The sequence below is a fragment of the Neoarius graeffei genome, chromosome 14 (genome assembly GCF_027579695.1).
Source record: "Neoarius graeffei isolate fNeoGra1 chromosome 14, fNeoGra1.pri, whole genome shotgun sequence".
NCBI lineage: Eukaryota > Metazoa > Chordata > Actinopteri > Siluriformes > Ariidae > Neoarius > Neoarius graeffei.
In genome coordinates, this window is record NC_083582.1 from 48,376,589 (window position 1) to 48,401,503 (window position 24,915).

The following is a 24,915-nucleotide window of genomic DNA, read 5'->3' on the forward strand; positions in this document are numbered from 1 at the left end:
AGTGCTGCGCACAGACAATGGTGTGGTTTCTTGATTATTTTGTAAAGCATGCACTTAACTAGTCATTAACAGGAAAAGGTGTGTGATTTATCCTTTATCCACCCCGACTGTGCCATGCGAAGATGCATTCTGCGTCTTCAAAATTCCCCGAAGTCGGCACCGTGCTATCTGTAATCTAACTCTAAACAAACTGTAAGTTATACTGGTTAAAAGTAGGCCTATCTGAGAATGATTTTTTTCCCCGTTTTGAGGTAGATTTTGGGGAAGGTATTTGTGAAGAAGGAATTAATCGCCTGTTCCAAATAGCCGCCTAGTCTCTAATACGCGCCGGGTCTCTTACGTGATTGAGACAAATAATCGCCCGGGCTATTATTTGGTATTTTACGGTATACGCAAACTATTTTGACTAATATTGAAGTATTAGTATAATTGACTTCCATTTCATTGCTCACCACCGTACGGCAAATCAGCTCATGTTTTCATGAACTGTTGGAATTCTCTGACATATAAATGACAGTGCCCCATAGTGGCTTCATAAGTTAATGTAAAATAAGCAAAAACTTTTTTAAAAGCTAGACGGCCTTTCGATTTCATAAAATCGGTGAAATTTAGTTCCCTCTGAAATTTGGTCATTGTGATATGTTTATTTCTGTCATATCTAAAAAAAATATCAGGCCATTCTGTGGCTGGGAAGTTATTTAATTTGAGGGGATTCCTGAGCAAATAATGTGCATGAAATCGTTCACTTCGCACAGTCAAGCAGACAGAGGAAGTCCGTGTGCGCATGCGCAGGTTTACCTTCTTTTCCTTCTTCTTTTGGGTTTTACGGCAGCTGGCATCCACGGTGTTGCATTACTGCCATCCACAGGTTTACAGTACCTTGACCGTGCACGGACAGTTCCATCATTCTGTTGCTAAACGAACAGCTGATCACACCGAGGTGCTCGCTGACCGGCAATATTTATTAGTTTGGTCCTGCGTTTCCTTTCCTTCGCAGCATAACGTCTTTTCTTCTCGCTTTCCATTACTGTACTCGGTCTTTCACATTTCATTTGCACACTCACGTCCTCCATTTTTCTCTCCTGTTTCAAATTTGTATCCCACGATGCTTTGCGTGAACAGGGAAAGCCCACCACGTGACGCATGACGTAGTATCTTGTATTGTGTCACGGTGAAGCAGGAAAAAATAGCGGAGAATTTAAGGCCATGTGACCGTAAATTCATTAATTGTTCTATTAAAAAAATAGTAAAATTGGAAGTCTGTGATTCGAATTCAGTAGTTTTCGTTCCACTAAACAAAAATAATTGATTGTCAGGGAAAATTCGTTTTATGACCTACACTTGAAAAATCTGAAAGGCAGTCTACCTTTAAAAAATATCCTTAAATAAACTCAATTTTCACATTGCGAGTAATCTCATGCTTTAGGTGTTTTACAAAACAAGTATTCGATTAGTCCACTCCGCCTGTTCATTATGAAATAAAATGCTGTGTCACTATAATATTCAGTCACAGTTGAAGCAGTGAAGTCCACACTAAAAATACTCTCTGCCCTCTCTGATTTATTAATGTTTCTAGACACGTTATATGTTGAAAAATGCCTCTTCAGGAGAATGAGGCAAGGACAAAGGTATCATGAACAAAGGCCATCGAATATTTTCTCAAGAAAAATACCAGTAAAAGGTCCTACTCCTTTATTTATTTTCTGCCCTGTGGTCAAGTACTGTTTGACCAAAGCACACAGAGCGGAGCTGGTTTCCTTTCTTGTCATATACTTGCTAGCCTTGGATGAAGTTCCTTCATTTCCTTCGTTCAAAACATGTCTTTCCTTTACCAATGTGTCAAAACAGAATTATAACAGACAGAGATTAAATAACACCCAGAGGAAGATGGAGAAAATACATGAAAACATGATGCGCTTGTTGTGTAAGGGAGCTTTCATACCTATTAGTACATTTGCTGAGTTCAAATTAGAAATTATGGTTGGGTTGCTAAGGCGGCACGGTGGTGGAGTGGTTAGCATTGTCGCCTCACAGCAAGAAGATCCTGGGATCGAGCCCCACGGCTGCCGAGGGCTTTTCTGTGTGGAGTTTGCATGTTGTCTGTGTGGGTTTGCTCTGGTTTCCCCCAAAGGCATGCAGGTTAGTAGCCTAGTAAACTAGACCTAGCAGCCAAAAATATTTTTGCCTAGCAAGTGGGTCTAGCCTCGCACCATATAAACAAAAACACCCCGGGCATCAAATCGTGCCCGCCAATCAGAACGCAAGGTTTTTGTTTGGATTCTTTGGGCGGGCTTTTGCAGGAGTGACGACAAAGCTGCGCGACGCTGGAGAAAGCACAGCAGGAAAGATGGCTACCACTAGTGAACAGCGCGCGTTTGACTCCGCTTTGGAATCAGTTTTAGAAGAATTAGACTTGGAGTTTTCGTTGAAACATGAGCAGGAAGAGGCTCTCCGCTCATTCCTTTTCAAGAAGGACGTTTTCGCTGTTTTGCCGACCGGCTATGGCAAAAGTCTGATCTACCAGCTGGCTCCGCTCGTAGCCAAAAGGATGGGGCTAGTTTGTGCAGTACGAAGAATTAATAAACAGCTTTGAAACATTACTTTTTGATTGTTTCTTATTTTCCCGTTATTTTAAATTTAAGGGAAATTGTTTCACCAAACACCACTAAATAAAAACTCTCAAAAACAGTTTAAGCAAACCCTTGAAAAACACTTAAAAAAAAATAAGTTATGTGGTACAGACTCCAAACTTGTGGTCATTATCTCCAAACTTCTTAATATCTAGAACCTGTTTATTAATTAATACGCATTTTGAAAAATTATTTATTTCAAGGTCTCCCCCACTGCTTTCTGTCGCTCTGACTATGTCACAGTCACTGTTGCGCTGATTGGTCAGAGTGTTGGCCTATACGCACAGAGACAGTTTGAAAGACAACGGGTTGTTCCACCCCCACCCATCGGAAATGTCTACGAGCGAGGCCAGACTAAATATTCACATTTAGTCTGGCTTGCCAGGCTAGCAGGTTAGGCTAATTGGTGGCTCTAAATTGACCGTAGGTGTGAATGGTTGCTTGTGTCTATGTGTCAGCCCTGCGATGACCTGGCGACTTGTCCAGGGTGTACCCCGCCTCTCTCCCATAGTCAGCTAGGTTAGGCTATACAGATAATGGATGGTTTGGTTGCTAGTGGTTTAGTTTACACTGCATATAATTAAACATACCAAAAAGTAAAAAAAAAAAAAAAAAAAGAGTCTTTCCTTTGTTTACCGAAATACAACAATGAAAAAAGGTAAACATGCCGAGTGCATACTGAAATCACCCAAGCATGAAGAACATGGAGCTGGCACTATAAAGTACTATATAATGATACAGGTTAAAATGTTGTGTATCACCCTGTTTATATTCTCATTTCTGTTTGTTGGTCCAAATATCCAGAACACACGGCATTTCTGAAGCACTACACTTCATTTTAGCAGTTCAACTCTACCGAAAAATGCCGTCTGCATCTCAAAATACACAGCATGTTGTTTAGTTCACGTCCTCAAATCAGGTAGATTCAGGACCGAATCGTTTTCTCGGAGCAATCAAATCGCATTAGAGTTTGACTGGAAACAGACCGAGACAGCCTTGATCATAGACACTCAAGGTGGTTGTTTTTGTCTGTGTGTGAGTGTGATTGTTCACACCAGTGAAGAAAACACAGCAGGTTTTGATTCAAATGGACTAAATTCTGTATATGTGAAATATCTTGCAGAACTGAGTTTCCTCTTTCGTCTCCGTGCGTCTTCCGATTTCAGTCCAGTGAATGATCATCCCTGTGCAGCTCATCTACTTTTGATTATAATCAGTCAATCAGTCCTATTCCATTAGGACACTGAGCGAGGTAGTTATGGATGATAGAAAAAAAAAACCCAGATGGAATATAACGTACTGCATACGGTATGGATGCATTGACCGGCTCAGCCCTTGCATTTCTTTCAGATATGCTGAAGATGGTTAAAAATATCCAGTCACTTGTCCTTGGATTATGACCAAAACAGAGCATCTACTGTACGTGCCTACTATCATACTCTCCTGATCGTGGACTAAGATGTGCTGTATAAAACTATCCGTGAAGCAGATGAGAGAGCTGTCAGTTGAAGGCTGACGAGGAAAAGGAAATGTGAGGAGAGAGAGAGAGAGAGAGCATGTGCTTTATCTCCACCTCCGTTTGAAAGTGACTGTGTCAAAGTGAACTGCCTCGGAAACGTGCTTCATTAACCTGCCAGGTGGTAGAAGGCACTCAACCCTGTTTGAACCGCAGCCAGGGGTGCTGCTTTGAAGACAGCACAACTCCCAGATAAAGAGAAGAAGACATTAAGTCAAAAGTTATCCTGTCTCTTCGTGTCACTTAAAGGGCTGTGGCATGACAGAGTGTACGATTTCTAGCCCAGTCCAATGTTTTCTTCCATTCCTTCTTCATGATGCTTGTTCAAACAGGGCAGAACAGAACAGGAACACTGCTGCACCCATTTGGGGATTGAATCAAAGTGATTTCTGAAGGTCAGACCTGTTTTAGATGCTGGTCCCTTTCCTCCTTCATACTTTTCCTATTATAGTGCCCTTTCTGCTCGCACTGTGTACGCTGAGAGCAGTCATTGTTGACTGTGTGGAGACAGTTGTCAGGAAAGGGATGTGATTCTGGCAAAGTGTGCCATCCTTCACTAGTTCTGTGCCATATACAAAGATAAGACTTGAGCAAGCCAGGTGTTTACTGGCCCTCAGCCCCGGACTAGCCGGTCATGTTTACCTGTGTGTGTCATGATTCATGAGTTCAGTGTTCATTTGCGCTCTTATAATGTATATGTGGAACTTGTTGTATGTAAACGCATGCTGATGAGGTGAACAATCATATAGACACATGTTCGTATTGTTTAGCTCTGATCTGGCTGCCTCGTGTTCGCCTGACTTGGCTGCTGGAGCTTTTGTGAAGTGTCCTCACGCAAGTTTTGCCCCCCCCCCCCCCCAATGCCAAGCGTGTACTCTCCTTTATTTCTCTCTCTATCCCAACCACAGTCCTCCAAATTTTCTTTCTGTTTTTGTTCAGTTTGTACTTTCCAGCCACTCTGGCAGATCTTTTGACATCAAAAACGTCATGCATTCCCCCCTCTTTGATATTTTTTTATGTTTAGTCCTTCCCCATCCTTCCGTTTTTAGCCCTAGTCACCACTGTTATTATTTTTCTATTCCAGCTACCAGCTGGTTTCCATCAGACCCAATCAGTGCTCTCAAAAGCTGCTCTGCAGATTTAAGGAGCAACAAAAGCGGAACACATTTCCTCTGAGCTCTGCTTGCTTAATGGAGCTCATACTGTTTGCACATCACCATCATCACTGAATCCACAGATAATCTTGGGTATTTAACATACCTTCAATCTGAGGTCTGTGCAGCACACAGATAGCATTAGTGCATATCATCTTCCATCATTTAACAGCTTCCATTGTTTAGCTGCAGTTCGTGTTGTTGAGTTTGCGTTCACTTTTTCTTTAGGTACATACCTGTCACATAGCCAATTAGTTTTGTCAGACGTGTTGACTTAACTGAAATCTGGAATTATAGATGTTACACACACACACACACACACGCACACACCACACGCACACACGGAGGCCGCATCCCCTGTTTGATGGCGACGAAGGAAGGGAATTTTTTCATGCATCTCCTTCCAAAGTTCACATGTGTGAAGCAGCTGTGCGTGCGTGTGGGTGTGCTTACGTGTATATGTGCGTGTATGCTAGCATGTGTGTATTGTTGGAGATCACATTACATTGACCCCCACTGGATGCTCCTCTTTGACTAAATTTAAAAGATTCAACTGAATTTATAGCACATGTGCAAGGCTAACGCTAGGTTATCGGTGCTCCAAGTCAACTTTGCAACACACACACACACACACACACACACACACACACACACACACACACACCAGGGCCCAAAGCCACATATCTATTTTTTCGTTGTTGTTTTTTGTAATGCAAAGTCACAATGATTGTGAAATATAATATCTTTGTGTGATGCTAATAATGCTTAAACCTATTAATCACATTCTGTTTTTGTCCTCACATTCTTTTACCGTAAATAAACAAACCCAATGAAAACCATACCAAAATGAATCATTAATTATATTGTAACATCCGCAATATCACCAAAATACATAACTGTGGTATAATGAATGAATATACAACTGTTTCACTGCATGAAAAATTGGGAGTTTACTGTATTCACTCACACTCACTCATTTTCAGTAACTGCTTATTCTGATCTGGAGTTTATTCCAGGAACGAACACCACACACACACACACACACACACACGCTCACTTAAACACTACAGGCAATTTGTCTTAGCCAATAGTCAGCCCAGCTACTGGCATGTTTTTGGGAGACAGGAGAAAACCCGCGATCCTGGAGAATCCCACACAGACACAAGGAGGACAGACAGAAACCCGAACTCAAGATCAAACAAGGGACGCTGGAGCTGTGAAGTGACTATGCTGCCCACTGCGCTACTGTGTTTCATATACAAACAGTATTCATTTAATATTTATAATAATGTTTCTAGCATTTATTCAGTACCTGTTTCTTAGTCTGCACTCTATCAGTTCATTGCCATTTCAAGTCAAGTCAAGTCAACTTTATTGTCAAATATGCTATACATGCTCGACATACAGCACAGATGAAATATCAGTCCTCTCTGACCCACGGTGCAAACAGGCAATGCAATAAATAAAAATAGAATGATTGAAAAAAACAAACAATATAAACACTCTAGATAGGAACTATCTAGACTGATTATCTCATCTCATTATCTCTAGCCACTTTATCCTTCTACAGGGTCGCAGGCAAGCTGGAGCCTATCCCAGCTGACTACGGGCGAAAGGCAGGGTAAACCCTGGACAAGTCGCCAGGTCATCACAGGGCTGACACATAGACACAGACAACCATTCACACCTACAGTCAATTTAGAGTCACCAGTTAACCTAACCTGCATGTCTTTGGACTGTGGGGGAAACCGGAGCACCTGGAGGAAACCCACGCGGACACGGGGAGAACATGCAAACTCCACACAGAAAGGCCCTCGCCGGCCCCGGGGCTCGAACCCAGGACCTTCTTGCTGTGAGGCGACAGCGCTAACCACTACACCACCGTGCCGCCTAGACTGATTGTACTGTTAAAATATTGATTATACTGTTAAAATATTGATTTTTCAGGACACAGAATAATATGATTTCTGCAGAAAGAAAACATCAAAACATGCAATATGTTTTAGAGCTTGCTATCATTCCATACAATATACTGTATGGCCTAAAGTATGTGGACACTTGACCATCACATCCATACATGAGCATTTTATAAACTGTTGCCACAAAGTTGGAAGCACAGAATTGTCCAAAATGTCTTTGTTTGATGTACCATTACGATTTATCTTCACTGGAACTAAGAAGCCCAAACCTGTGCCAGCATGACAGTGCCCCTGTGCACAAAATGAGCTCCATGAAGCTATGGATTGCTAAGGCTGCTGTGAAAATGAGTGGCCAGCACGGCACCATGACCTCAACCTTATCGATCCCCTTTGGAATGAAGTGGAATGCTGAGCGCGTGCTGGACCTCCTCTCCCGACATCAGTACCCAGCCTCACTAATGCTCTTGTGGCTCCAGAATCCAGTGGAAAGTGCTCCCAAAAGAGTGACGGCTGTAATAAGATAAGATATGATAAGATAAAACTTCATTAATCCCGAGGGAAATTCTTGTGCCAGAAGTCACTCTATAACAAAACAGTATAAGTTAAAATACAACCCCTATTCCAAAAAAGTTGGGACAAAGTACAAATTGTAAATAAAAACGGAATGCAATGATGTGGAAGTTTCAAAATTCCATGTTTTATTCAGAATAGAACATAGATGACATATCAAATGTTTAAACTGAGAAAATGTATCATTTAAAGAGAAAAATTAGGTGATTTTAAATTTCATGACAACAACACATCTCAAAAAAGTTGGGACAAGGCCATGTTTACCACTGTGAGACATCCCCTTTTCTCTTTACAACAGTCTGTAAACGTCTGGGGACTGAGGAGACAAGTTGCTCAAGTTTAGGGATAGGAATGTTAACCCATTCTTGTCTAATGTAGGATTCTAGTTGTTCAACTGTCTTAGGTCTTTTTTGTCGTATCTTCCGTTTTATGATGCGCCAAATGTTTTCTATGGGTGAAAGATCTGGACTGCAGGCTGGCCAGTTCAATACCCGGACCCTTCTTCTACGCAGCCATGATGCTGTAATTGATGCAGTATGTGGTTTGGCATTGTCTTCCCTGAAAGAGACGTCGTCTGGATGGGAGCATATGTTGCTCTAGAACCTGGATATACCTTTCAGGATTGATGGTGTCTTTCCAGATGTGTTAGCTGCCTATGCCACACGCACTGATGCAACCCCATACCATCAGAGATGCAGGCTTCTGAACCGAGCGCTGATAACAACTTGGGCCATCCTTCTCCTCTTTAGTCCAAATGACATGGCGTCCCTGATTTCCATAAAGAACTTCAAATTTTGATTCGTCTGACCACAGAACAGTTTTCCACTTTGCCACAGTCCATTTTAAATGAGCCTTGGCCCAGAGAAGACGTCTGCGCTTCTGGATCATGTTTAGATACGGCTTCTTCTTTGAACTATAGAGTTTTAGCTGGCAACGGCGGATGGCACGGTGAATTGTGTTCACAGATAATGTTCTCTGGAAATATTCCTGAGCCCATTTTGTGATTTCCAATACAGAAGCATGCCTGTATGTGATGCAGTGCCCGAAGATCACGGGCACCTAGTATGGTTTTCCTGCCTTGACCCTTACGCACAGAGATTCTTCCAGATTCTCTGAATCTTTTGATGATATTATGCACTGTAGATGATGATATGTTCAAACTCTTTGCAATTTTACACTGTCGAACTCCTTTCTGATATTGCTCCACTATTTGTCGGCGCAGAATTAGGGGGATTGGTGATCCTCTTCCCATCTTTCCTTCTGAGAGCTGCTGCCACTCCAAGATCCTCTTTTTATACCCAGTCATGTTAATGACCTATTGCCAATTGACCTAATGAGTTGCAATTTGGTCCTCCAGCTGTTCCTTTTTTGTACGTTTAACTTTTCCAGCCTCTTATTGCCCCTGTCCCAACTTTTTTGAGATGTGTTGCTGTCATGAAATTTCAAATGAGCCAATATTTGGCATGAAATTTCAAAATGTCTCACTTTCGACATTTAATATGTTGTCTAGGTTCTATTGTGAATACAATATCAGTTTTTGAGATTTGTAAATTATTGCATTCCATTTTTATTTACAATTTGTACTTTGTCCCAACTTTTTTGGAATCGGGGTTGTACGACAATACAAGCTGGAGGGGGAACTAAATCCCTGATAAGAACTGTGCAAAGAATAAATGCTAAAAAAACAGTGCCCAATAGAACAATAGAATGAACAGATACGGTATATTAGCAAAGGGGGGGACCAATGCCATACTAATGCCCTTGGTTGAGGAATGGGATGTTCAGCAAGCTCATACAGGTGTGATGGTCAAGTATCCCCATACTTTTGGCCATATAGTGTAAAGAAAAGTAACCTTAGCGCTTCAGTTTTTAAGCGTAAGGGAGAGACTATGGTCTTGCTTGATGTAGATATAGCAGATCTGTTCATCCAAAAAAGGGAGCCCAGCTTTATTCTGTCATATTGACTCATTTCATGACCAGTTAGAACCATTCTTACAACAAGTATGCTCCATAAAATGCTCATTTACTTCATCAATGTGGAATACAGTATGTGGAGGCCCCAGGAAATAAGCACTGTCCTCTTCCATCTGGCAGCAGCTCTGCTCATGAAACACACTATTGACTTCTTGAGCACTCTCTGAACTGGGCTATCACAGAAACTCAGGAACTACACTTGGATGGTTCAAGACCTACGGTACCAATGAAACATTTGGACATGCCTATTCATTCATAGGTTTTTTTTTTTGTATTCTGACTATTTTCTGGGGCGGTATGGTGGTGTAGTGGTTAGCATTGTCGCCTCACAGCAAGAAAGTTCTGGGTTCGAGCCCAGTGCCCGATGAGGGCCTTTCTGTGTGGAGTTTGCATGTTCTCCCCGTGTCTGTGTGGGTTTCCTCAGGGTACTCTGGTTTCCCCCACAGTCCAAAGACATGCAGTTAGATTAACTGGGTACTCTAAAATTGTCCAAAGGTGTGTGTGTGTGTGTGTGTGTGTGTGTGTATGTGTGTGTGCGCGCGTGTATGAATGGCTGTTTCCCAAGCCTGGAAATGGGAGGTTTGCGTCAGGAAGGGCATCTGGTGTAAAACTATACTCCAATTAATATGACATGTGGATCAATAGGGTCCACATGGCAGCAACCCCACACACAAAAGTGGGAAAAGCTGTAAAGAGTGATTCTGACTATTTTCTACATTGTAGAACAATACTGAAGACATCAAAACTATGAAATAACACATGGATTTATGTGGTAAAGAAAAAAGTGTTTAAAAAAACAGTAAATGTTTCATATTTTAGATTTGGCAAAGTAGCCACCGTTTGCCTTGATGACACTGTACCGTACACACTATTGACATTATCTTAACCAGCTTCATGAGGTTGTCACCTGGAATGCTTTTTAATTAACAGGTGCCTCGTCAAAAGTTAATTAGTGCAAGTTACCATCAAACAGTAAATAATAAAAATACAGTAAATAGCCCTATTCCACAACTGTAGTAATCCATATTATGTCAAGAACCACTCAAATAAGAAAAGAGAAACAACATCCATCATTACTTTAAGACATGAAGTAGCTTTTATTTAATACAAATAAAGAAAAAACATAGAATTAGAAGCTGGGTTCAAACTTTTGACTGGTACTGTAACTCCAGGGAAGGCCCTACAAAGAGTTTTGAAGACGCCCAAGGATCCTCAAGGATCTGCGCTCAGTTGTCTGGGTTAGAAATCAATAACCAGTTTATCTTCACAGGCTATGTAGCAGCAATCTGTTGATTTTGTAGGTTTGGTCGATGTAACATCCAGGAGATCAGACAGCATCTGAATACACAGCACAGTTCTATATAGAAACACTGGCCAGCCTAATATTACCAACACAGCTGCCCATTATACCCATCGTCACCTCAGTCCACTTGCTCTCTGTAGCTGCTCACATTAAATGGGTTTTCATTTGCTAATTTAAAAAAAAATTATATGAGTTAGTTGGAACTAGCTATGTTTGGCGATAGGATATCACACTATGACTATTTGGCTGCTTTATCCTTGCCGGAGTGTGTGCAACATTTATACGTGATAATGTTGAATTAGATCCCTAACAGAAACTGACACTTATTCCTGATGATTTTACTTTTTGAAAGTCATCCAGTTCATAATTCGCATATAAATCAGCGGAATCGTTAAGTCTTTTTAGGTCTGCCACAGCTTTCTGTCAGAGACGGTTTGTTACAGATTTTGTTTGTTTGTTTTTGTATTTGCAGGATGCTGGAATATTCACTCAACCTGCAGAATGTCAGTTTCTCTGCTGTTCGTACTGTCCGAGTGCTGAGGCCTCTACGAGCGATCAACCGAGTGCCCAGTGAGTACTGATGCTACCAACCTCTCTTACCCTGCAGTCAGTGTTTCATAACATAGTTGCACAATTTCAGCTCTATGGTAATGGGATAGGATCTGAATGACATTTAATGAATCTGCTCAGAAACCTATAGTAGTCGTTTCATGCCTCACAAACAGCTAGCTAGCCAACTAGCCAACCAGCAAGTTTTTTTTTTTTCCCCCCCTCCCAGCTAGAGGCATAGCAGCTATTTCCGTTCACTGCTCTCCATAATTTAGGGGCTAGAGATTAATAGATTAAATCTTCAGTTCAGTTCACTATGGTTAAAGACTAAAAAGTGTTTTGCCTTTACATGTAAAGTCTAAGGCGGTAGAAAGATTTTTCGCATCAGCTTTGTTTACTAACTACTACATACTAAATAGTATGTCTAAATAGTAATTTGGAATACAGGAACAGTATACACTCTCAGAACATAAAGTACATTATTGTACCTTTAGGGGTACAATGGCTTGTCACTGGGGCAGTTCCCTCTCAGGTACTTATTTGTACTCTTTATATACTGCTTGGGGACATATATGTAACATTTTGGCCCTAAAAAGGTACACATATGGCCCTTTTCCACTACCCTTTTTCAGCTCACTTCAGCTCACTTCAGCCCGACACGGCTCGCGTTTCGACTACCAAAAACCAGCACGACTCAGCTCGTTTCAGCCCTGCTTAGCCCCTAAAACTCGCACCGTTTTGGAGTGGGGCTGAAGCGAGCCAAGCCGTGCCGAGTGAGGCTGGGGGCGTGAGCAGACACTCCCCTGTGTACTGATTGGTGAGGAGGAGTGTCCTCACATGCCCACACACGCCCCGCGAGCACGCTGGGATCTGTAAACACCGCAAACCCGGAAGGAGAAGAATTACGAATTACGAGAATTTCTGAAGCCTTATGCGCCTCGCCTCATCTATACGCTCTTGCCAGTATCTGTTGGCGTTGTCGGTGACAACAAGCCACAGCACCAAGACCAGCAACACTAACGACTCCATGTCCTCCATGTTTATTGTTTACTATTCGGGGTCGTGAGACTACCGCTTAAAAGATCACTGATGTCACTGTTTGCACTGCTTAACGACATCACGTGACGTCCACCCACTTTCGCTAACTCCACCCAATGTGTCCACCCACTTCCAGCCAGCACGGTTCAGCGCGATTGTAGTCGAAATGCAACTCCAACAGCCCCGCTCAGCTCGACTCAGCACAGCACGGCTCAGCCCAACTCAGCCGCGTTTGTAGTGGAAAAGCGGCAATAGTTACCTTGAGGTCTAATAATGAGCCCCAGCAGGTACATTAGTGTAAATTGTACCTTGGAGGACAAAAACGGACTCCTACTGTACCCCTATTTCTGACAGTGTATAGTACGGTAGTTTGCAGTTTCGGATGCGTAACTACTCATGAGTGGGGCCATGGTGGCTCAGTGGGTTAAGGCTCTGGGTTACTGATCAGGGGTTCTTAATCTGTCTACATTCACCCCACATGTGGCAAAAAATTAAATCTGTTCACAACACTGGCACAAAAAAAATGTGCATAAAAAGTTAATAACCTGGAGTAACTGGCAGATGATTGCAGTACAGTACAGGTACACTTAAAGGTAGACTGCCTTTCAGATTTTTCAGGTGTAGGTCATAAAAAGAATTTTCCCTGACACCCAATTATTTTTGTTTAGTGGACTGAAAGCTACTGAATTCAAATCACAGACTTCAATTTTGGTAGTTTTTTTTTTTTTTTAATAGAACAATTAATGAATTTTGGGCCACATGGCCCTAAATTCTCCGCTGTTTTTTTTTCCTGCTTCACTGTGACCCAATTCAAGATACTACGTCATGCATCACGTGGTGGGCTTTCCCCGTTCACACAAGGCATTGCGGAATACAAATTTGAAACAGGAGAGGAAAATGGAGGACGCGAATGAAATGTGAAAGACCGACTACAGTAACGGAAAGCGAGAAGAAAAGACGTTATGTTGTGAAGGAAAGGAAATGCAGGACCAAACTAATAAATATCGGTGGTCAGCGAGCACCTCGGTGTGATCAGCCGTTTGTTTAGCGACAGAATGATGTAACTGTCAGTGTACGGTCAAAGGTAAACCTGTAGATGGCAGTAATGCAACACTGTGGATGCCAGCTGCCATAAAACCCAAAAGAAGAAGAAGGTAAACCTGCGCATGCGCAAACGGACTTCCTGTCTGCTTGACTGTGCAAAGTGAGTGATTTCATGCACATTATTAGCTCGGGAATCCCCTCAAATTAAATAACTTCCCAGTCACAGAATGGCCTGTGGGTTTTTTTTTTTGAGATATTGTAGAAATAAATGTATATCACAATGACCAAATTTCAGAGAGAACTAAATTTCACTGATTTTATGAAATTGAAAGGCCGTATAGCTTTAACTCTCAAACCAGCACTACACTATTTTTATTTATTTATTTATTTATTTATTGAAAGTCAAAATAATAACTTGTGTCAAAACTGGCCATCCTACTGCCACCCAAATTTAGTTCCAACCACAAATAATGCTTAGCTAGCTAGCCACATTAACTGTTGAATCACCTGTTTCATATTGTAAGTATAGCAGGGCTGTAGAGAGTTGTCTTCCCAGGCTAGCCAGCTAACAGCGACCGGGCAGAGCAGCCACAGAGCAGCCGCAGAGCGTGTGGGTCATATTTTTTGTTCAAATGGCAGGAGTGTCAGCCTAACAGAAATAGGTTTTGCTCAGCAAGGAATAAATTTAGAGGGAACATTGCTCATGAGTAGTCTCATTATTACAGTAGTGTTATGAAGGTAGGACTTGGATGGGTTTAAGAATAATAGCGAGGTAGATGTGTAAAAATAAGTCATTGTAGCTTGTAATTATACAGCATTATGACACACTTAGTGACAATCAGGTAATGTTTCCTTGCAAGCTGAAATACAGAGCTATAGGTTATAGAGATAAAATATAGCATTGTTACACAGATTGTTAAAGAGCTTCAATGGCAAGCAAGCACTTCCTCTCACTTCATCTAACTAAAAAATGCCCTAAATATACAGTGGTGCTTGAAAGTTTGTGAACCCTTTAGAATTTTCTATATTTCTGCATAAATATGACCGAAAACATCATCAGATTTTCACACAAGTCCTAAAAGTAGATAAAGAGAACCCAGTTAAACAAATGAGACAAAAATATTATACTTGGTCATTTATTTACTGAGGAAAATGATCCAATATTACATATCTGTGAGGGGCAAAAGTATGTGTGTTAATTTGAAGGTGAAATTAGAGTCAGGTGTTTTCAATCAATGGGATGACAATCAGGTGTGAGTGGGCACCCTGTTTTATTTAAAGAACAGGGATCTATCAAAGTCTGATCTTCACAACACATGTTTGTGGAAGTGTATCATGGCACGAACAAAGGAGATTTTTGAGGACCTCAGAAAAAGTGTTGTTGATGCTCATCAGGCCGGAAAAGGTTACAAAACCATCTCTAAAGAGTTTGGACTCCACCAATCCACAGTCAGACAGATTGTGTACAAATGGAGGAAATTCAAGACCATTGTTACCCTCCCCAGGAGTGGTCGACCAACAAAGATCACTCCAAGAGCAAGGCGTGTAATAGTCGGCGAGGTCACAAAGGACCCTAGGGTAACTTCTAAGCAACTGAAGGCCTCTCTCACATTGGCTAATGTTAATGTTCATGAGTCCACCATCAGGAGAACACTGAACAACAATGGTGTGCATGGCAGGGTTGCAAGGAGAAAGCAGCCGCTCTCCAAAAAGAACATTGCTGTTTGTCTGCAGTTTGCTAAAGATCACGTGGACAAGCCAGAAGGCTATTGGAAAAATGTTTTGTGGATGGGTGAGACCAAAATAGAACTTTTTGGTTTAAATGAGGAGCATTATGTTTGGAGAAAGGAAAGCACTGCATTCCAGCATAAGAACCTTATCCCATCTGTGAAACATGGTGGTGGCAGTATCATGGTTTGGGCCTGTTTTGCTGCATCTGGGCCAGGACAGCTTGCCATCATTGATGGAGCAATGAATTCTGAATTATACCAGCGAATTCTAAAGGAAAATGTCACGACATCTGTCCATGAACTGAATCTCAAGAGAAGGTGGGTCATGCAGCAAGACAACAACCCTAAGCACACAAGTCGTTCTACCAAAGAATGGTTAAAGAAGAATAAAGTTAATGTTTTGGAATGGCCAAGTCAAAGTCCTGACCTTAATCCAATCGAAATGTTGTGGAAGGACCTGAAGTGAGCAGTTCATGTGAGGAAACCCACCAACATCCCAGAGTTGAAGCTGTTCTGTATGGAGGAATGGACTAAAATTCCTCCAAGCCGGTGTGCAGGACTGATCAACAGTTACTGGAAACGTTTAGCTGCAGTTATTGCTGCACAAAAGGGTCACACCAGATACTGAAAGCAAAGGTTCACATACTTTTGCCACTCACAGATCTGTAACATTGGATCATTTTCCTCAATAAATAAATGACCAAGTATAATATTTTTGTCTCATTTGTTTAACTGGGTTCTCTTTATCTACTTTTAGGACTTGTGTGAAAATCTGCTGATGTTTTTGGTCATATTTATGCAGAAATATAGAAATTTCTAAAGGGTTCACAAACTTTCAAGCACCACTGTACACTGCTAGGTATCAGCTATCTTACCTATTCAGTTAAAGTGAACACTTCTACTTATAATTTTATTTAATTTTGAAATTGCTTTCTTTCCTTATTAAAATCACTTTATTTAAATGTACTTAAAATGTACCAGCACAGACATTAGCCACACCTACTTTCTGCCTAATGTCGGAGAATGATGAAACATTACATAGCAGTGATGACACCTGCATCCAAATAGTCATCCCAATCCAACACAAACAGCTCTGAGTGTAAACAGTTTTGAATGTCTGACAGCATTTCAGGAACGTCATGTTTCAAAAGAGTTTCATGTGACTAATTCCTCCCGAGGGCACTAAATATGGGCGCTAACAATTAGATTAAATCATAGTAAAGCCCACTTAAAATGCTGTGACCCAGCTCGGATTTTGACTAAGGTCCTTGAGCTGATTTTTCATCTGTCTGGCTCACTAGATACTGATCGAGCCCCGAGTTTTTTTCACCTGTGCTCCATCAATGTAGAGTAAATTGCTTATAAACTTTGTGCCTGTCTCAATCCTGCCAGCTGTCTAGCACAGTATGAGACACTACCACGTCCTACTCAAGCAAAGAGACAATCAGTGTCACTTTAAGCCCAGCGGTCCTGACGTAGCACACATAAGTGTGATGAGTGAAGAATTTAAAAGAGTGAGCAGAGCAGAGCCACTTCTGTGTACTACTACATAATTAATACTGGTGTCATTCAAAGGTGTGGAGGCCAGCCAAGTGAGAGCAGGCAACCTTATTTGCTGTTCAAGAATCACTTGGGCTAATTAAAGGCTTAATGGTGGAATTAATTTGGAAATAATTTGTATGCCACTTGCTGTGGAATAGTATTTGAAAATCGGGAGTTGTCGGGTTTCCCATGAGTCCAATTTGTCATTTTTCTACTTATTTTAAGATCTCTCATCAAAAGATGGGACAGCGCAATAGGAGGCAAACTCACACCATCCATCATTTGGCTGTCCAACTCAAAACAGAGGCAGTGCTTGAATAACATTAAATCCCTTGGCAGGAAAATAGAAAGCTAAATGGTTAATCTCTACTATACTACCCATAGGAATTCATCTCATCTCATCTCATTATCTCTAGCCGCTTTATCCTTCTACAGGGTCGCAGGCAAGCTGGAGCCTATCCCAGCTGACTACGGGCGAAAGGCGGGGTACACCCTGGACAAGTCGCCAGGTCATCACAGGGCTGACACATAGACACAGACAACCATTCACACTCACATTCACACCTACGGTCAATTTAGAGTCACCAGTTAACCTAACCTGCATGTCTTTGGACTGTGGGGGAAACCGGAGCACCCGGAGGAAACCCACGCGGACACGGGGAGAACATGCAAACTCCACACAGAAAGGCCCTCGCCGGCCCCGGGGCTCGAACCCAGGACCTTCTTGCTGTGAGGCGACAGCGCTAACCACTACACCACCGTGCCGCCCCCCATAGGAATTCACGCCACTAAAAAACTGAAAGGCTCTTCCTGTTCCATTTCCTAAGATGCTCCTAAGGGCTTTTCTGACTCCCTGAGTTTAGTCTCTCTCCGTGTCTTTACTTTCACCTTTATATTTTTCTTGTCCTCTGTTCTGCTGCTGTTGCCAGTTTCTGTAGCTTGATTGATGGTGTAAAGCAACCTGCCAGTCACAAATCAAAATGCCAGTGTGCAATGCAAGCCGAGCAAGCTTTTATTTGTGGGCATACAAGAGAAAGCTTTAACGTGTTTGCCTGGTCTGCAAATGCCTGTCGAGGGAGTTCTCTGGCTTAATCTGCAAAAAGTGTGGATTCGCCTGTCTGTAAATATTGGACTTCACTACAATAACATGCACGCTAGATTTAGCTATGTGTGTATACTTGGAGGACAGTTGAAGGTTGATTGGAAAATCCTCTGGTCATCCACTAGTGAGCTATTATAATTTTGAGTGAAAAAAAAAAATGCCACAGTCAGCATGTTGCAGGAGTTATGGAATGGCAGGAAGCCTGACCGTAATTGGGGCAGTGGACATGCAGATTGAGGCAAGAAATAAGAGCATTTTAATATATATATAGAGAGAGAGAGAACAGCTGAGCCATGAGGTGATCAGTTTGTAGGATTATAGAGATGAGGGTACAGCAGTAATAAAAGGACGTAACACTCAGCGAAACACAGACTTTGATATAGATATAATATATTTGCACATTAGGGTTTTATACCACCTATGCTGAATGAAAGGGGTGTTGCATAATGGGATTATAAAAGCCCAATTACTCGCTGACAGTTGGATAGTAACTAGGTGTTTCGGTCTGAGGTAAAGATAACAAGGCCAGAATTGCCAGAGCAACAGACTGTGTGTTTAGATTAAAACCTGGAGTGTTTTTGTTTGTTTTATTTGTAACCACTTATCCCGTGCGGAGTCACGGGGAGCAAGCTGGAGCCTATCCCAGCTGACCATTCACACTCACAGTCAATTTAGAGCCACCAATTAACCTAACCTACATATTTTTGGACTGTGGGAGGAAACCCACGCAGACACAGGGAGAACATGCAAACTCCACGCAGAAAGGCCCTCGTCGGCCACTGGGTTCGAACCCAGAACCTTCTTGCTGTGAGGCGACAGTGCTAAACACTACACCACCATGCCGCCAACCTGGAGTGGATGTGGCTGAAACCAGATGATTTTTCTCATCTCATCTCATTATCTCTAGCCGCTTTATCCTGTTCTACAGGGTCGCAGGCAAGCTGGAGCCTATCCCAGCTGACTACGGGCGAAAGGCGGGGTACACCCTGGACAAGTCGCCAGGTCATCACAGGGCTGACACATAGACACAGACAACCATTCACACCTACGGTCAATTTAGAGTCACCAGTTAACCTAACCTGCATGTCTTTGGACTGTGGGGGAAACCGGAGCACCCGGAGGAAACCCACGCGGACACGGGGAGAACATGCAAACTCTGCACAGAAAGGCCCTCGCCAGCCATGGGGCTCGAACCCAGACCTTCTTGCTGTGAGGCGACAGCGCTAACCACTACACCACCGTGCCGCCCCAAATGATTCTTTAAATTTTTTAAAAATAAATTATTAGCATAAAATGTGAATCCTTCCACTCTGAAAGATGCATACAGTAGGGCCTGTTAATCCTGGCTCTGATAGTTCCATCAGCATCAACTGATGTGCAAAGGACTGGGTTGTGGTGTTTTTTTTTTTAATCTGCTCATACAATTGTTATTTGTTTCCACCTGCTTGTGATATTTTTCTAATGAATTTAGTTGGCTTATTTCCCAAAATATAAACACTAGTATCCTCGTGAATGAACACTATAAATGCATCATACAACAATTTACATTCATATGAATTAATTAATGTAATTAATAATTTTTTTTTGTCCTGTGAGTTTCACAGCTGACTGCTTGCTTACATGTAACCAAAAATACCCACTTTTTGTTACTTCCCATGAGATACCAGTCCTCATGCTCTAGTCTCAACCAGATGCCCTGAGAACCTTTCCATCTGGCAAGGAAGGAAAAAAAAGAATAGTTTGCCTCTTTGTGTGTGTGTGTGTGTGTGTGTGTGTGTGTGTGTGTGTGTGTGTGTGTGTGTGTGTGTGTACAGTAGTTGTGGTGAAGACAAGAAACTACAGCTGGAAGTAAAAAAGAGAAGAGTCCTGTGAGAAGCACAGGCAATTAATTGGGCAATTGATGTTTCGACAAAGATAACTGACCTATAGAAAGCGTGATTTATAGAAGTCTGTGAATGTATGAATCAATATATAATTACTGTTGGTATACAGTTTATGAACAATGAGCACATTCGTTTTCACCCTTCTTAATGTGTGTTGTTTCGAGAGAAAATGGAGCAACAGTAGTCAGATTTGTCCTTTTCCAAACCACATCGAATTAGTATTTGAAAGATTGAACTGTTTAATATTGCGAGTTGGATCTTTTGCTGTACATGGACTCCTTTGTGTACTTAAATGACGCGTTCATAGGAAAGTTTTAATTACATAAGGTTTTTTTTTTTTTTTCACGCTGGCAGAAGATATATACAGTGTGTATATCATGGGTGATTAAAGTGGCCATGACCCCAGAATGCTAATGTTTCCTTCTCCCCCTGTGCATTTGATATTAAACTGTTTGGCACATGTGAATGACTCGAAAGTGCAGAATCTCCCATGTGTATCTTCCCACTGCTGCACTGGGACCTCCACAGGCCTGTCTCCTGGAATGGCTTTTTAAGGGAATGTATAAGCTAGGGAAGGGTATTTAAAGGACCTTTTTAAAGTATTTCCCAATATGTTTTGTAGCAATGGGTTTCCAGGGAAAGAGTTGAAAGCCAAATGAAAGCAGGAGTAACCTTTGCGTGCCTATAGACTAGTATTCAGAGTGCTATAATGTGATAGATCATCTCTTCTTTAAAAATGAGATACGAGATAGCATCTTTCCATTGGCAGTCCTTCCCCTAGCATATGAGAAGATCAATAAATAGCCAAGATTAACGATTAAAACTTTTCTCTACCTGAATCTTTCTTATGTGAGCTTTTGTGAACCTTTTTGGGATACTGGTGCATAGTCAGGAAAACTGAAACCAGTTTATGAGAATCAATACAGCCTACTCAGGAACTGAAACAGTACTACTTACCTTTCCTTGATGTAAAATCAAACGCAAGTACACATTTTAAAAAGCTATTTTTCATTTCTCAAAAAATGTGGTCAATTTTTAGTCGTCTATAGAACATACTGTACCGTATAACTGAATTATTTCATATTTGTATAACGTTAAACAATAATTTAAATATTAAATAATTTGAAAAATGGATTTAATATTTGAATTTGGTTCTTTGTTTGGGAATTAATTGAATACTGTATTATTTTTCAGAAAGTAAAACTCCTTCCCCTTATTTGGCATTTAATTCACGGAATATTATCTCCCCCTCATATTTATGCTGTTATATAAAAATTCGCAGAGAATTTTTCGCATCGCCTTTTTTTCTCAGAAAGAAAAAAAAAACACTATTCAAAGGAAATAATTAATGCCGATGATTCAGTGCTTGTGAGATGCTCAGTGAAATGCTGTATTTGGGTGAATGCCTTAAGTGTTTTGGTGTCACTAATGAGCAGAGTGCATAAATCTTCCATTACAATACAGCAGTTTAGCTTTGATAGAGTGCCACTGATGTTTGGGAGGTTATTTTAGTAATCTTTTTTATATTTATTTGTTTATTTATTTTACTTTAAATTCATTTTTAACTAGTAAATACATGGACAGGCAACTAGCCCACAGAAAATGGCTTGATTTCTGTTACATTACAGGCCATTGAAATTAAATTGCTGTCTGTGTTAAAAAATGGCAAGATAGCACAGAAATGGGTTCGATAAACCCACTTGGATCCATTATTGTCATTTTAAAATTTATTTTGGCGACTGATAACACAATTCTGCTTATTTTCACTCATATCAATCCAAAAGTGTAAGTTACAGTACGCTGCAGTTTTCCCCTCACTTAATGGAGGCTGCCAGGAGCTCATGTCGTATTACGCTTCTCCAGCCGTTCCTCCCCCAGCCCAAAGAGAAATGATTGTCATCGTTTATGCTCTACTCACCTGGCTTCACAAATCCACCCAGAGCGCGCGCACACACACACACACACACACACACACACACACACACACACACACACACACACACACACAAGGCTTCCAGAAGACGTTTTGCAGACACAGCTCAGTGGATATATTTGCTCTGCTAAGAATTTTATGACCTAGCATAAACATGTGGTCTACAATAATCCCCCATAAACAAGGACATGCTAGAATACAGAGCATTGTACACTTATTGAGCTTTTACAGGGCGTGTGTTCAGTTGAGGCTTTTCCTTTGTGTGCTTTATTGTTCTTGTTTTTACAGACATGTATGAAGCAGGTACTCTTCTTGTTGTGCAGGTATGAGAATCTTGGTGACTCTCCTGCTGGACACTCTCCCTATGCTGGGCAATGTGTTGCTGCTCTGCTTCTTTGTCTTCTTCATCTTTGGGATTGTTGGGGTCCAGCTGTGGGCCGGGCTGCTCCGTAACCGCTGCTTCCTGCCCGTGAACTTCTCCGTGTAAGTGTCCAGTGATTAGTTAGAAGACTAAAAAGCCTGAAGTACTGTAATCTTTATGAATACATCCTGTAACAGAGGGCTATGGTAATTTAAGCAACAAAATACAAATAATCATGTCTTAGCTTAAAGGAGATACGCAGAACCTTTATTTTTAAATACATTTCTGAGTGGATAGTATCTCCATCCTTGACTCTTGTATGCTGCATAAATGGGAATAAAAATATATATATTTTTGAGAGTTAAAATCGACCGCAAAGTTGGCATTCGAGCTGCCCCGCTGAGCCAGCCAGCCCTGAGTGCGTGATGTCACAGCGGTAACCGGTTTTAAGTCTGAGGCCTTTGACAGCTATAGACCAAAGTCATGTAAATAAAAATTTATGGTGAAAGTAAGAAATACCGTTACCGACTTGCTCAACTAAGACTGACTTGACTTCATTGATTGTAGGTTGACTCTCATTAAAACAGGATAGGTGTTATAGCTTATGCGACATACATGTACATGCATGCATTTTCACTGATAAAATGTAAAAGGCTAATTAAATAATCAGATGAACTGAGACAATCACATTCTGCAGTGGCGGCTGGTAGTCTATCAAACAGGGGAGGCTGGTCGGTTACGATATTTCCAGATTTTAAAAGAAAAAAGAAAAAACACATCAGTTTTGCCCATACTCTTGCCTTTGATCTGGCTGATTGTTGGCAGGGTCACAAACTGTGAAATAACAGGTTCTTTTGGCCCATTAGCCTACTGTCCAATATACATGATGGTGGTGTTGGGGGAGGGGTATATTTTAACATTTTATATTTTAAAATTGTGGCATGTTGTTTAAAAATTGATCATTATTGAAAGCCGCTCTTTGTCAGGAACCTCAGCAGTAACAGCAGAGTGTTCTGGAATAGGCACAAGCACTGACCTTGGGGAGCCAAACATAGAGCTGGGTGCCACACATTTCATTCAATGACACTTTCCCTATATTTTACTTATTTTGACTGAGAAATGTTTTATTGACAATTTTGATAACCCTTCACTTTTAACCCAGGTCTGTAGTGTGAAATGTTCTTGGCTATGTTTTTGTTTAAAAATGTTTTCCAAATTGTAGCTGTGTTTAATTCATATCCAGAAAAATATATATTCCAATATAATATACTCAGCATAAACATTTTTAATAGATTCTATGTTTTTGGTCCATCCATGACATATTACTAAAGTAGCCTATTTACTGTTGTTGATGTGGGTCACTTGCTGTTAGCCAATTCACTTTCTCGTACCAGGAGAGCTGAAAGGAACGAGTATTATTCCCTACCTTTTTCACCAAGTCAATTTGAGGTGTTGGTCTACCCTGCTCTTTAATTTTAATTTTTTCCTCGAAAGGAAGACTGGCAAATGGCTTCGCCAAAATTAAATCAGCAATGCTTGGCATCCGTGCGCAGCTTTCTTGCTAGCTGACTAGCCCCCTCAAGTTCAAGTTCAGTCACTCAAATAAACGAAATTTCTGGAACTAAGATAGCAAACTTGACAACACTATATTTACACTTTATTTACAATGAAAATATATACAAACTAAAAAAGCTGGTAGAAACCGTATGTAATGAATGAAATCGAAATGTAAGCTGATCTCTTACAATACACCACAGCACTTGCGAATCCGCATGGGACTGAACTGAGATTCACCGCTGCCTGTCTATATTTGAAACGAGCTGTCAATCAAAGAAAATATCCGGCTGCTTTCACCAATCACCAGTCTCCTCGCGGAAAGCTTTGCCATGTCCCTCCCACTGTGAGGCTCGGAGTCCGTGGGCGGGCATTTTCGCAGTATTTGTCCAATAACCATCTTGCATTTTGATATTGAAAAGCGCAGAGCTCCCAAATGCCATTGAAGTCCACTGAGGCTGGGAGTCCATGAGACTCCGTGGGCGGGCGTTTTCGCAGTATTTGTCCAATAATCGTCTTGCATTTTGATATTGAAAAGCGCATAGCTCCCAAATGCCATTGAAGTCCACTGAAGCTAGGCTGCATCGCGTTGTCACGAGGGGGAAAAACTCACGTGCATATTCGGCGAACTGGGGAAAGTTATAAGGGAATGATTTCGCACTGTAGTTGGGTTGAGCACATATATTTCTATGATTCTGGATCTGAAATAGGAATGTTATAAGGTCGCCTATAACATAAGCCTAGCGCAATTCATCCTACATGATGTTCGTCATTTTTAGAGGAGGCTGAGCCTCCCTTGTTGTCTTAGAGCAATCGCCCGTGACATTCTGAAGCAAATTAAATAATCTTATACCGGTAACTTAAACACACAATACAAGTTACACATATTAATCTAAATGCAGGTAAACAAAGAGTGTTGTTTTGTATCCAAATGAGAATCGCAGCTTACCCGTCTGTGTTCTCGCTTCTTGAAGGCCGATCTTGTGGCTGATTGTTTTGAAACAGTCTAACTTTCAGTTGTTCGTTCGGTTCTCCATTCATTCACTTCTTCCACATAAGGGCGAGATATTGCTGCTGAGGCAAGCATATCCAGCGTAAAAATCAGACAGCTGG

The 24,915-nt window shown here is 41.4% G+C and overlaps 1 protein-coding gene across 1 annotated transcript in view; it reads left to right on the forward strand.

The window, feature by feature from the left end:
- cacna1g (calcium channel, voltage-dependent, T type, alpha 1G subunit) overlaps positions 1–24,915 on the forward strand; it is a 257,996-nt gene that overhangs the window by 36,349 nt on the left and 196,732 nt on the right. Inside the window, exons 3-4 of the mRNA XM_060939888.1 lie at positions 11,539–11,636; positions 22,211–22,370. Of these exons, the coding sequence (XP_060795871.1) occupies positions 11,539–11,636; positions 22,211–22,370 (258 nt within the window). The remainder of the gene's footprint in view (positions 1–11,538; positions 11,637–22,210; positions 22,371–24,915) is intronic.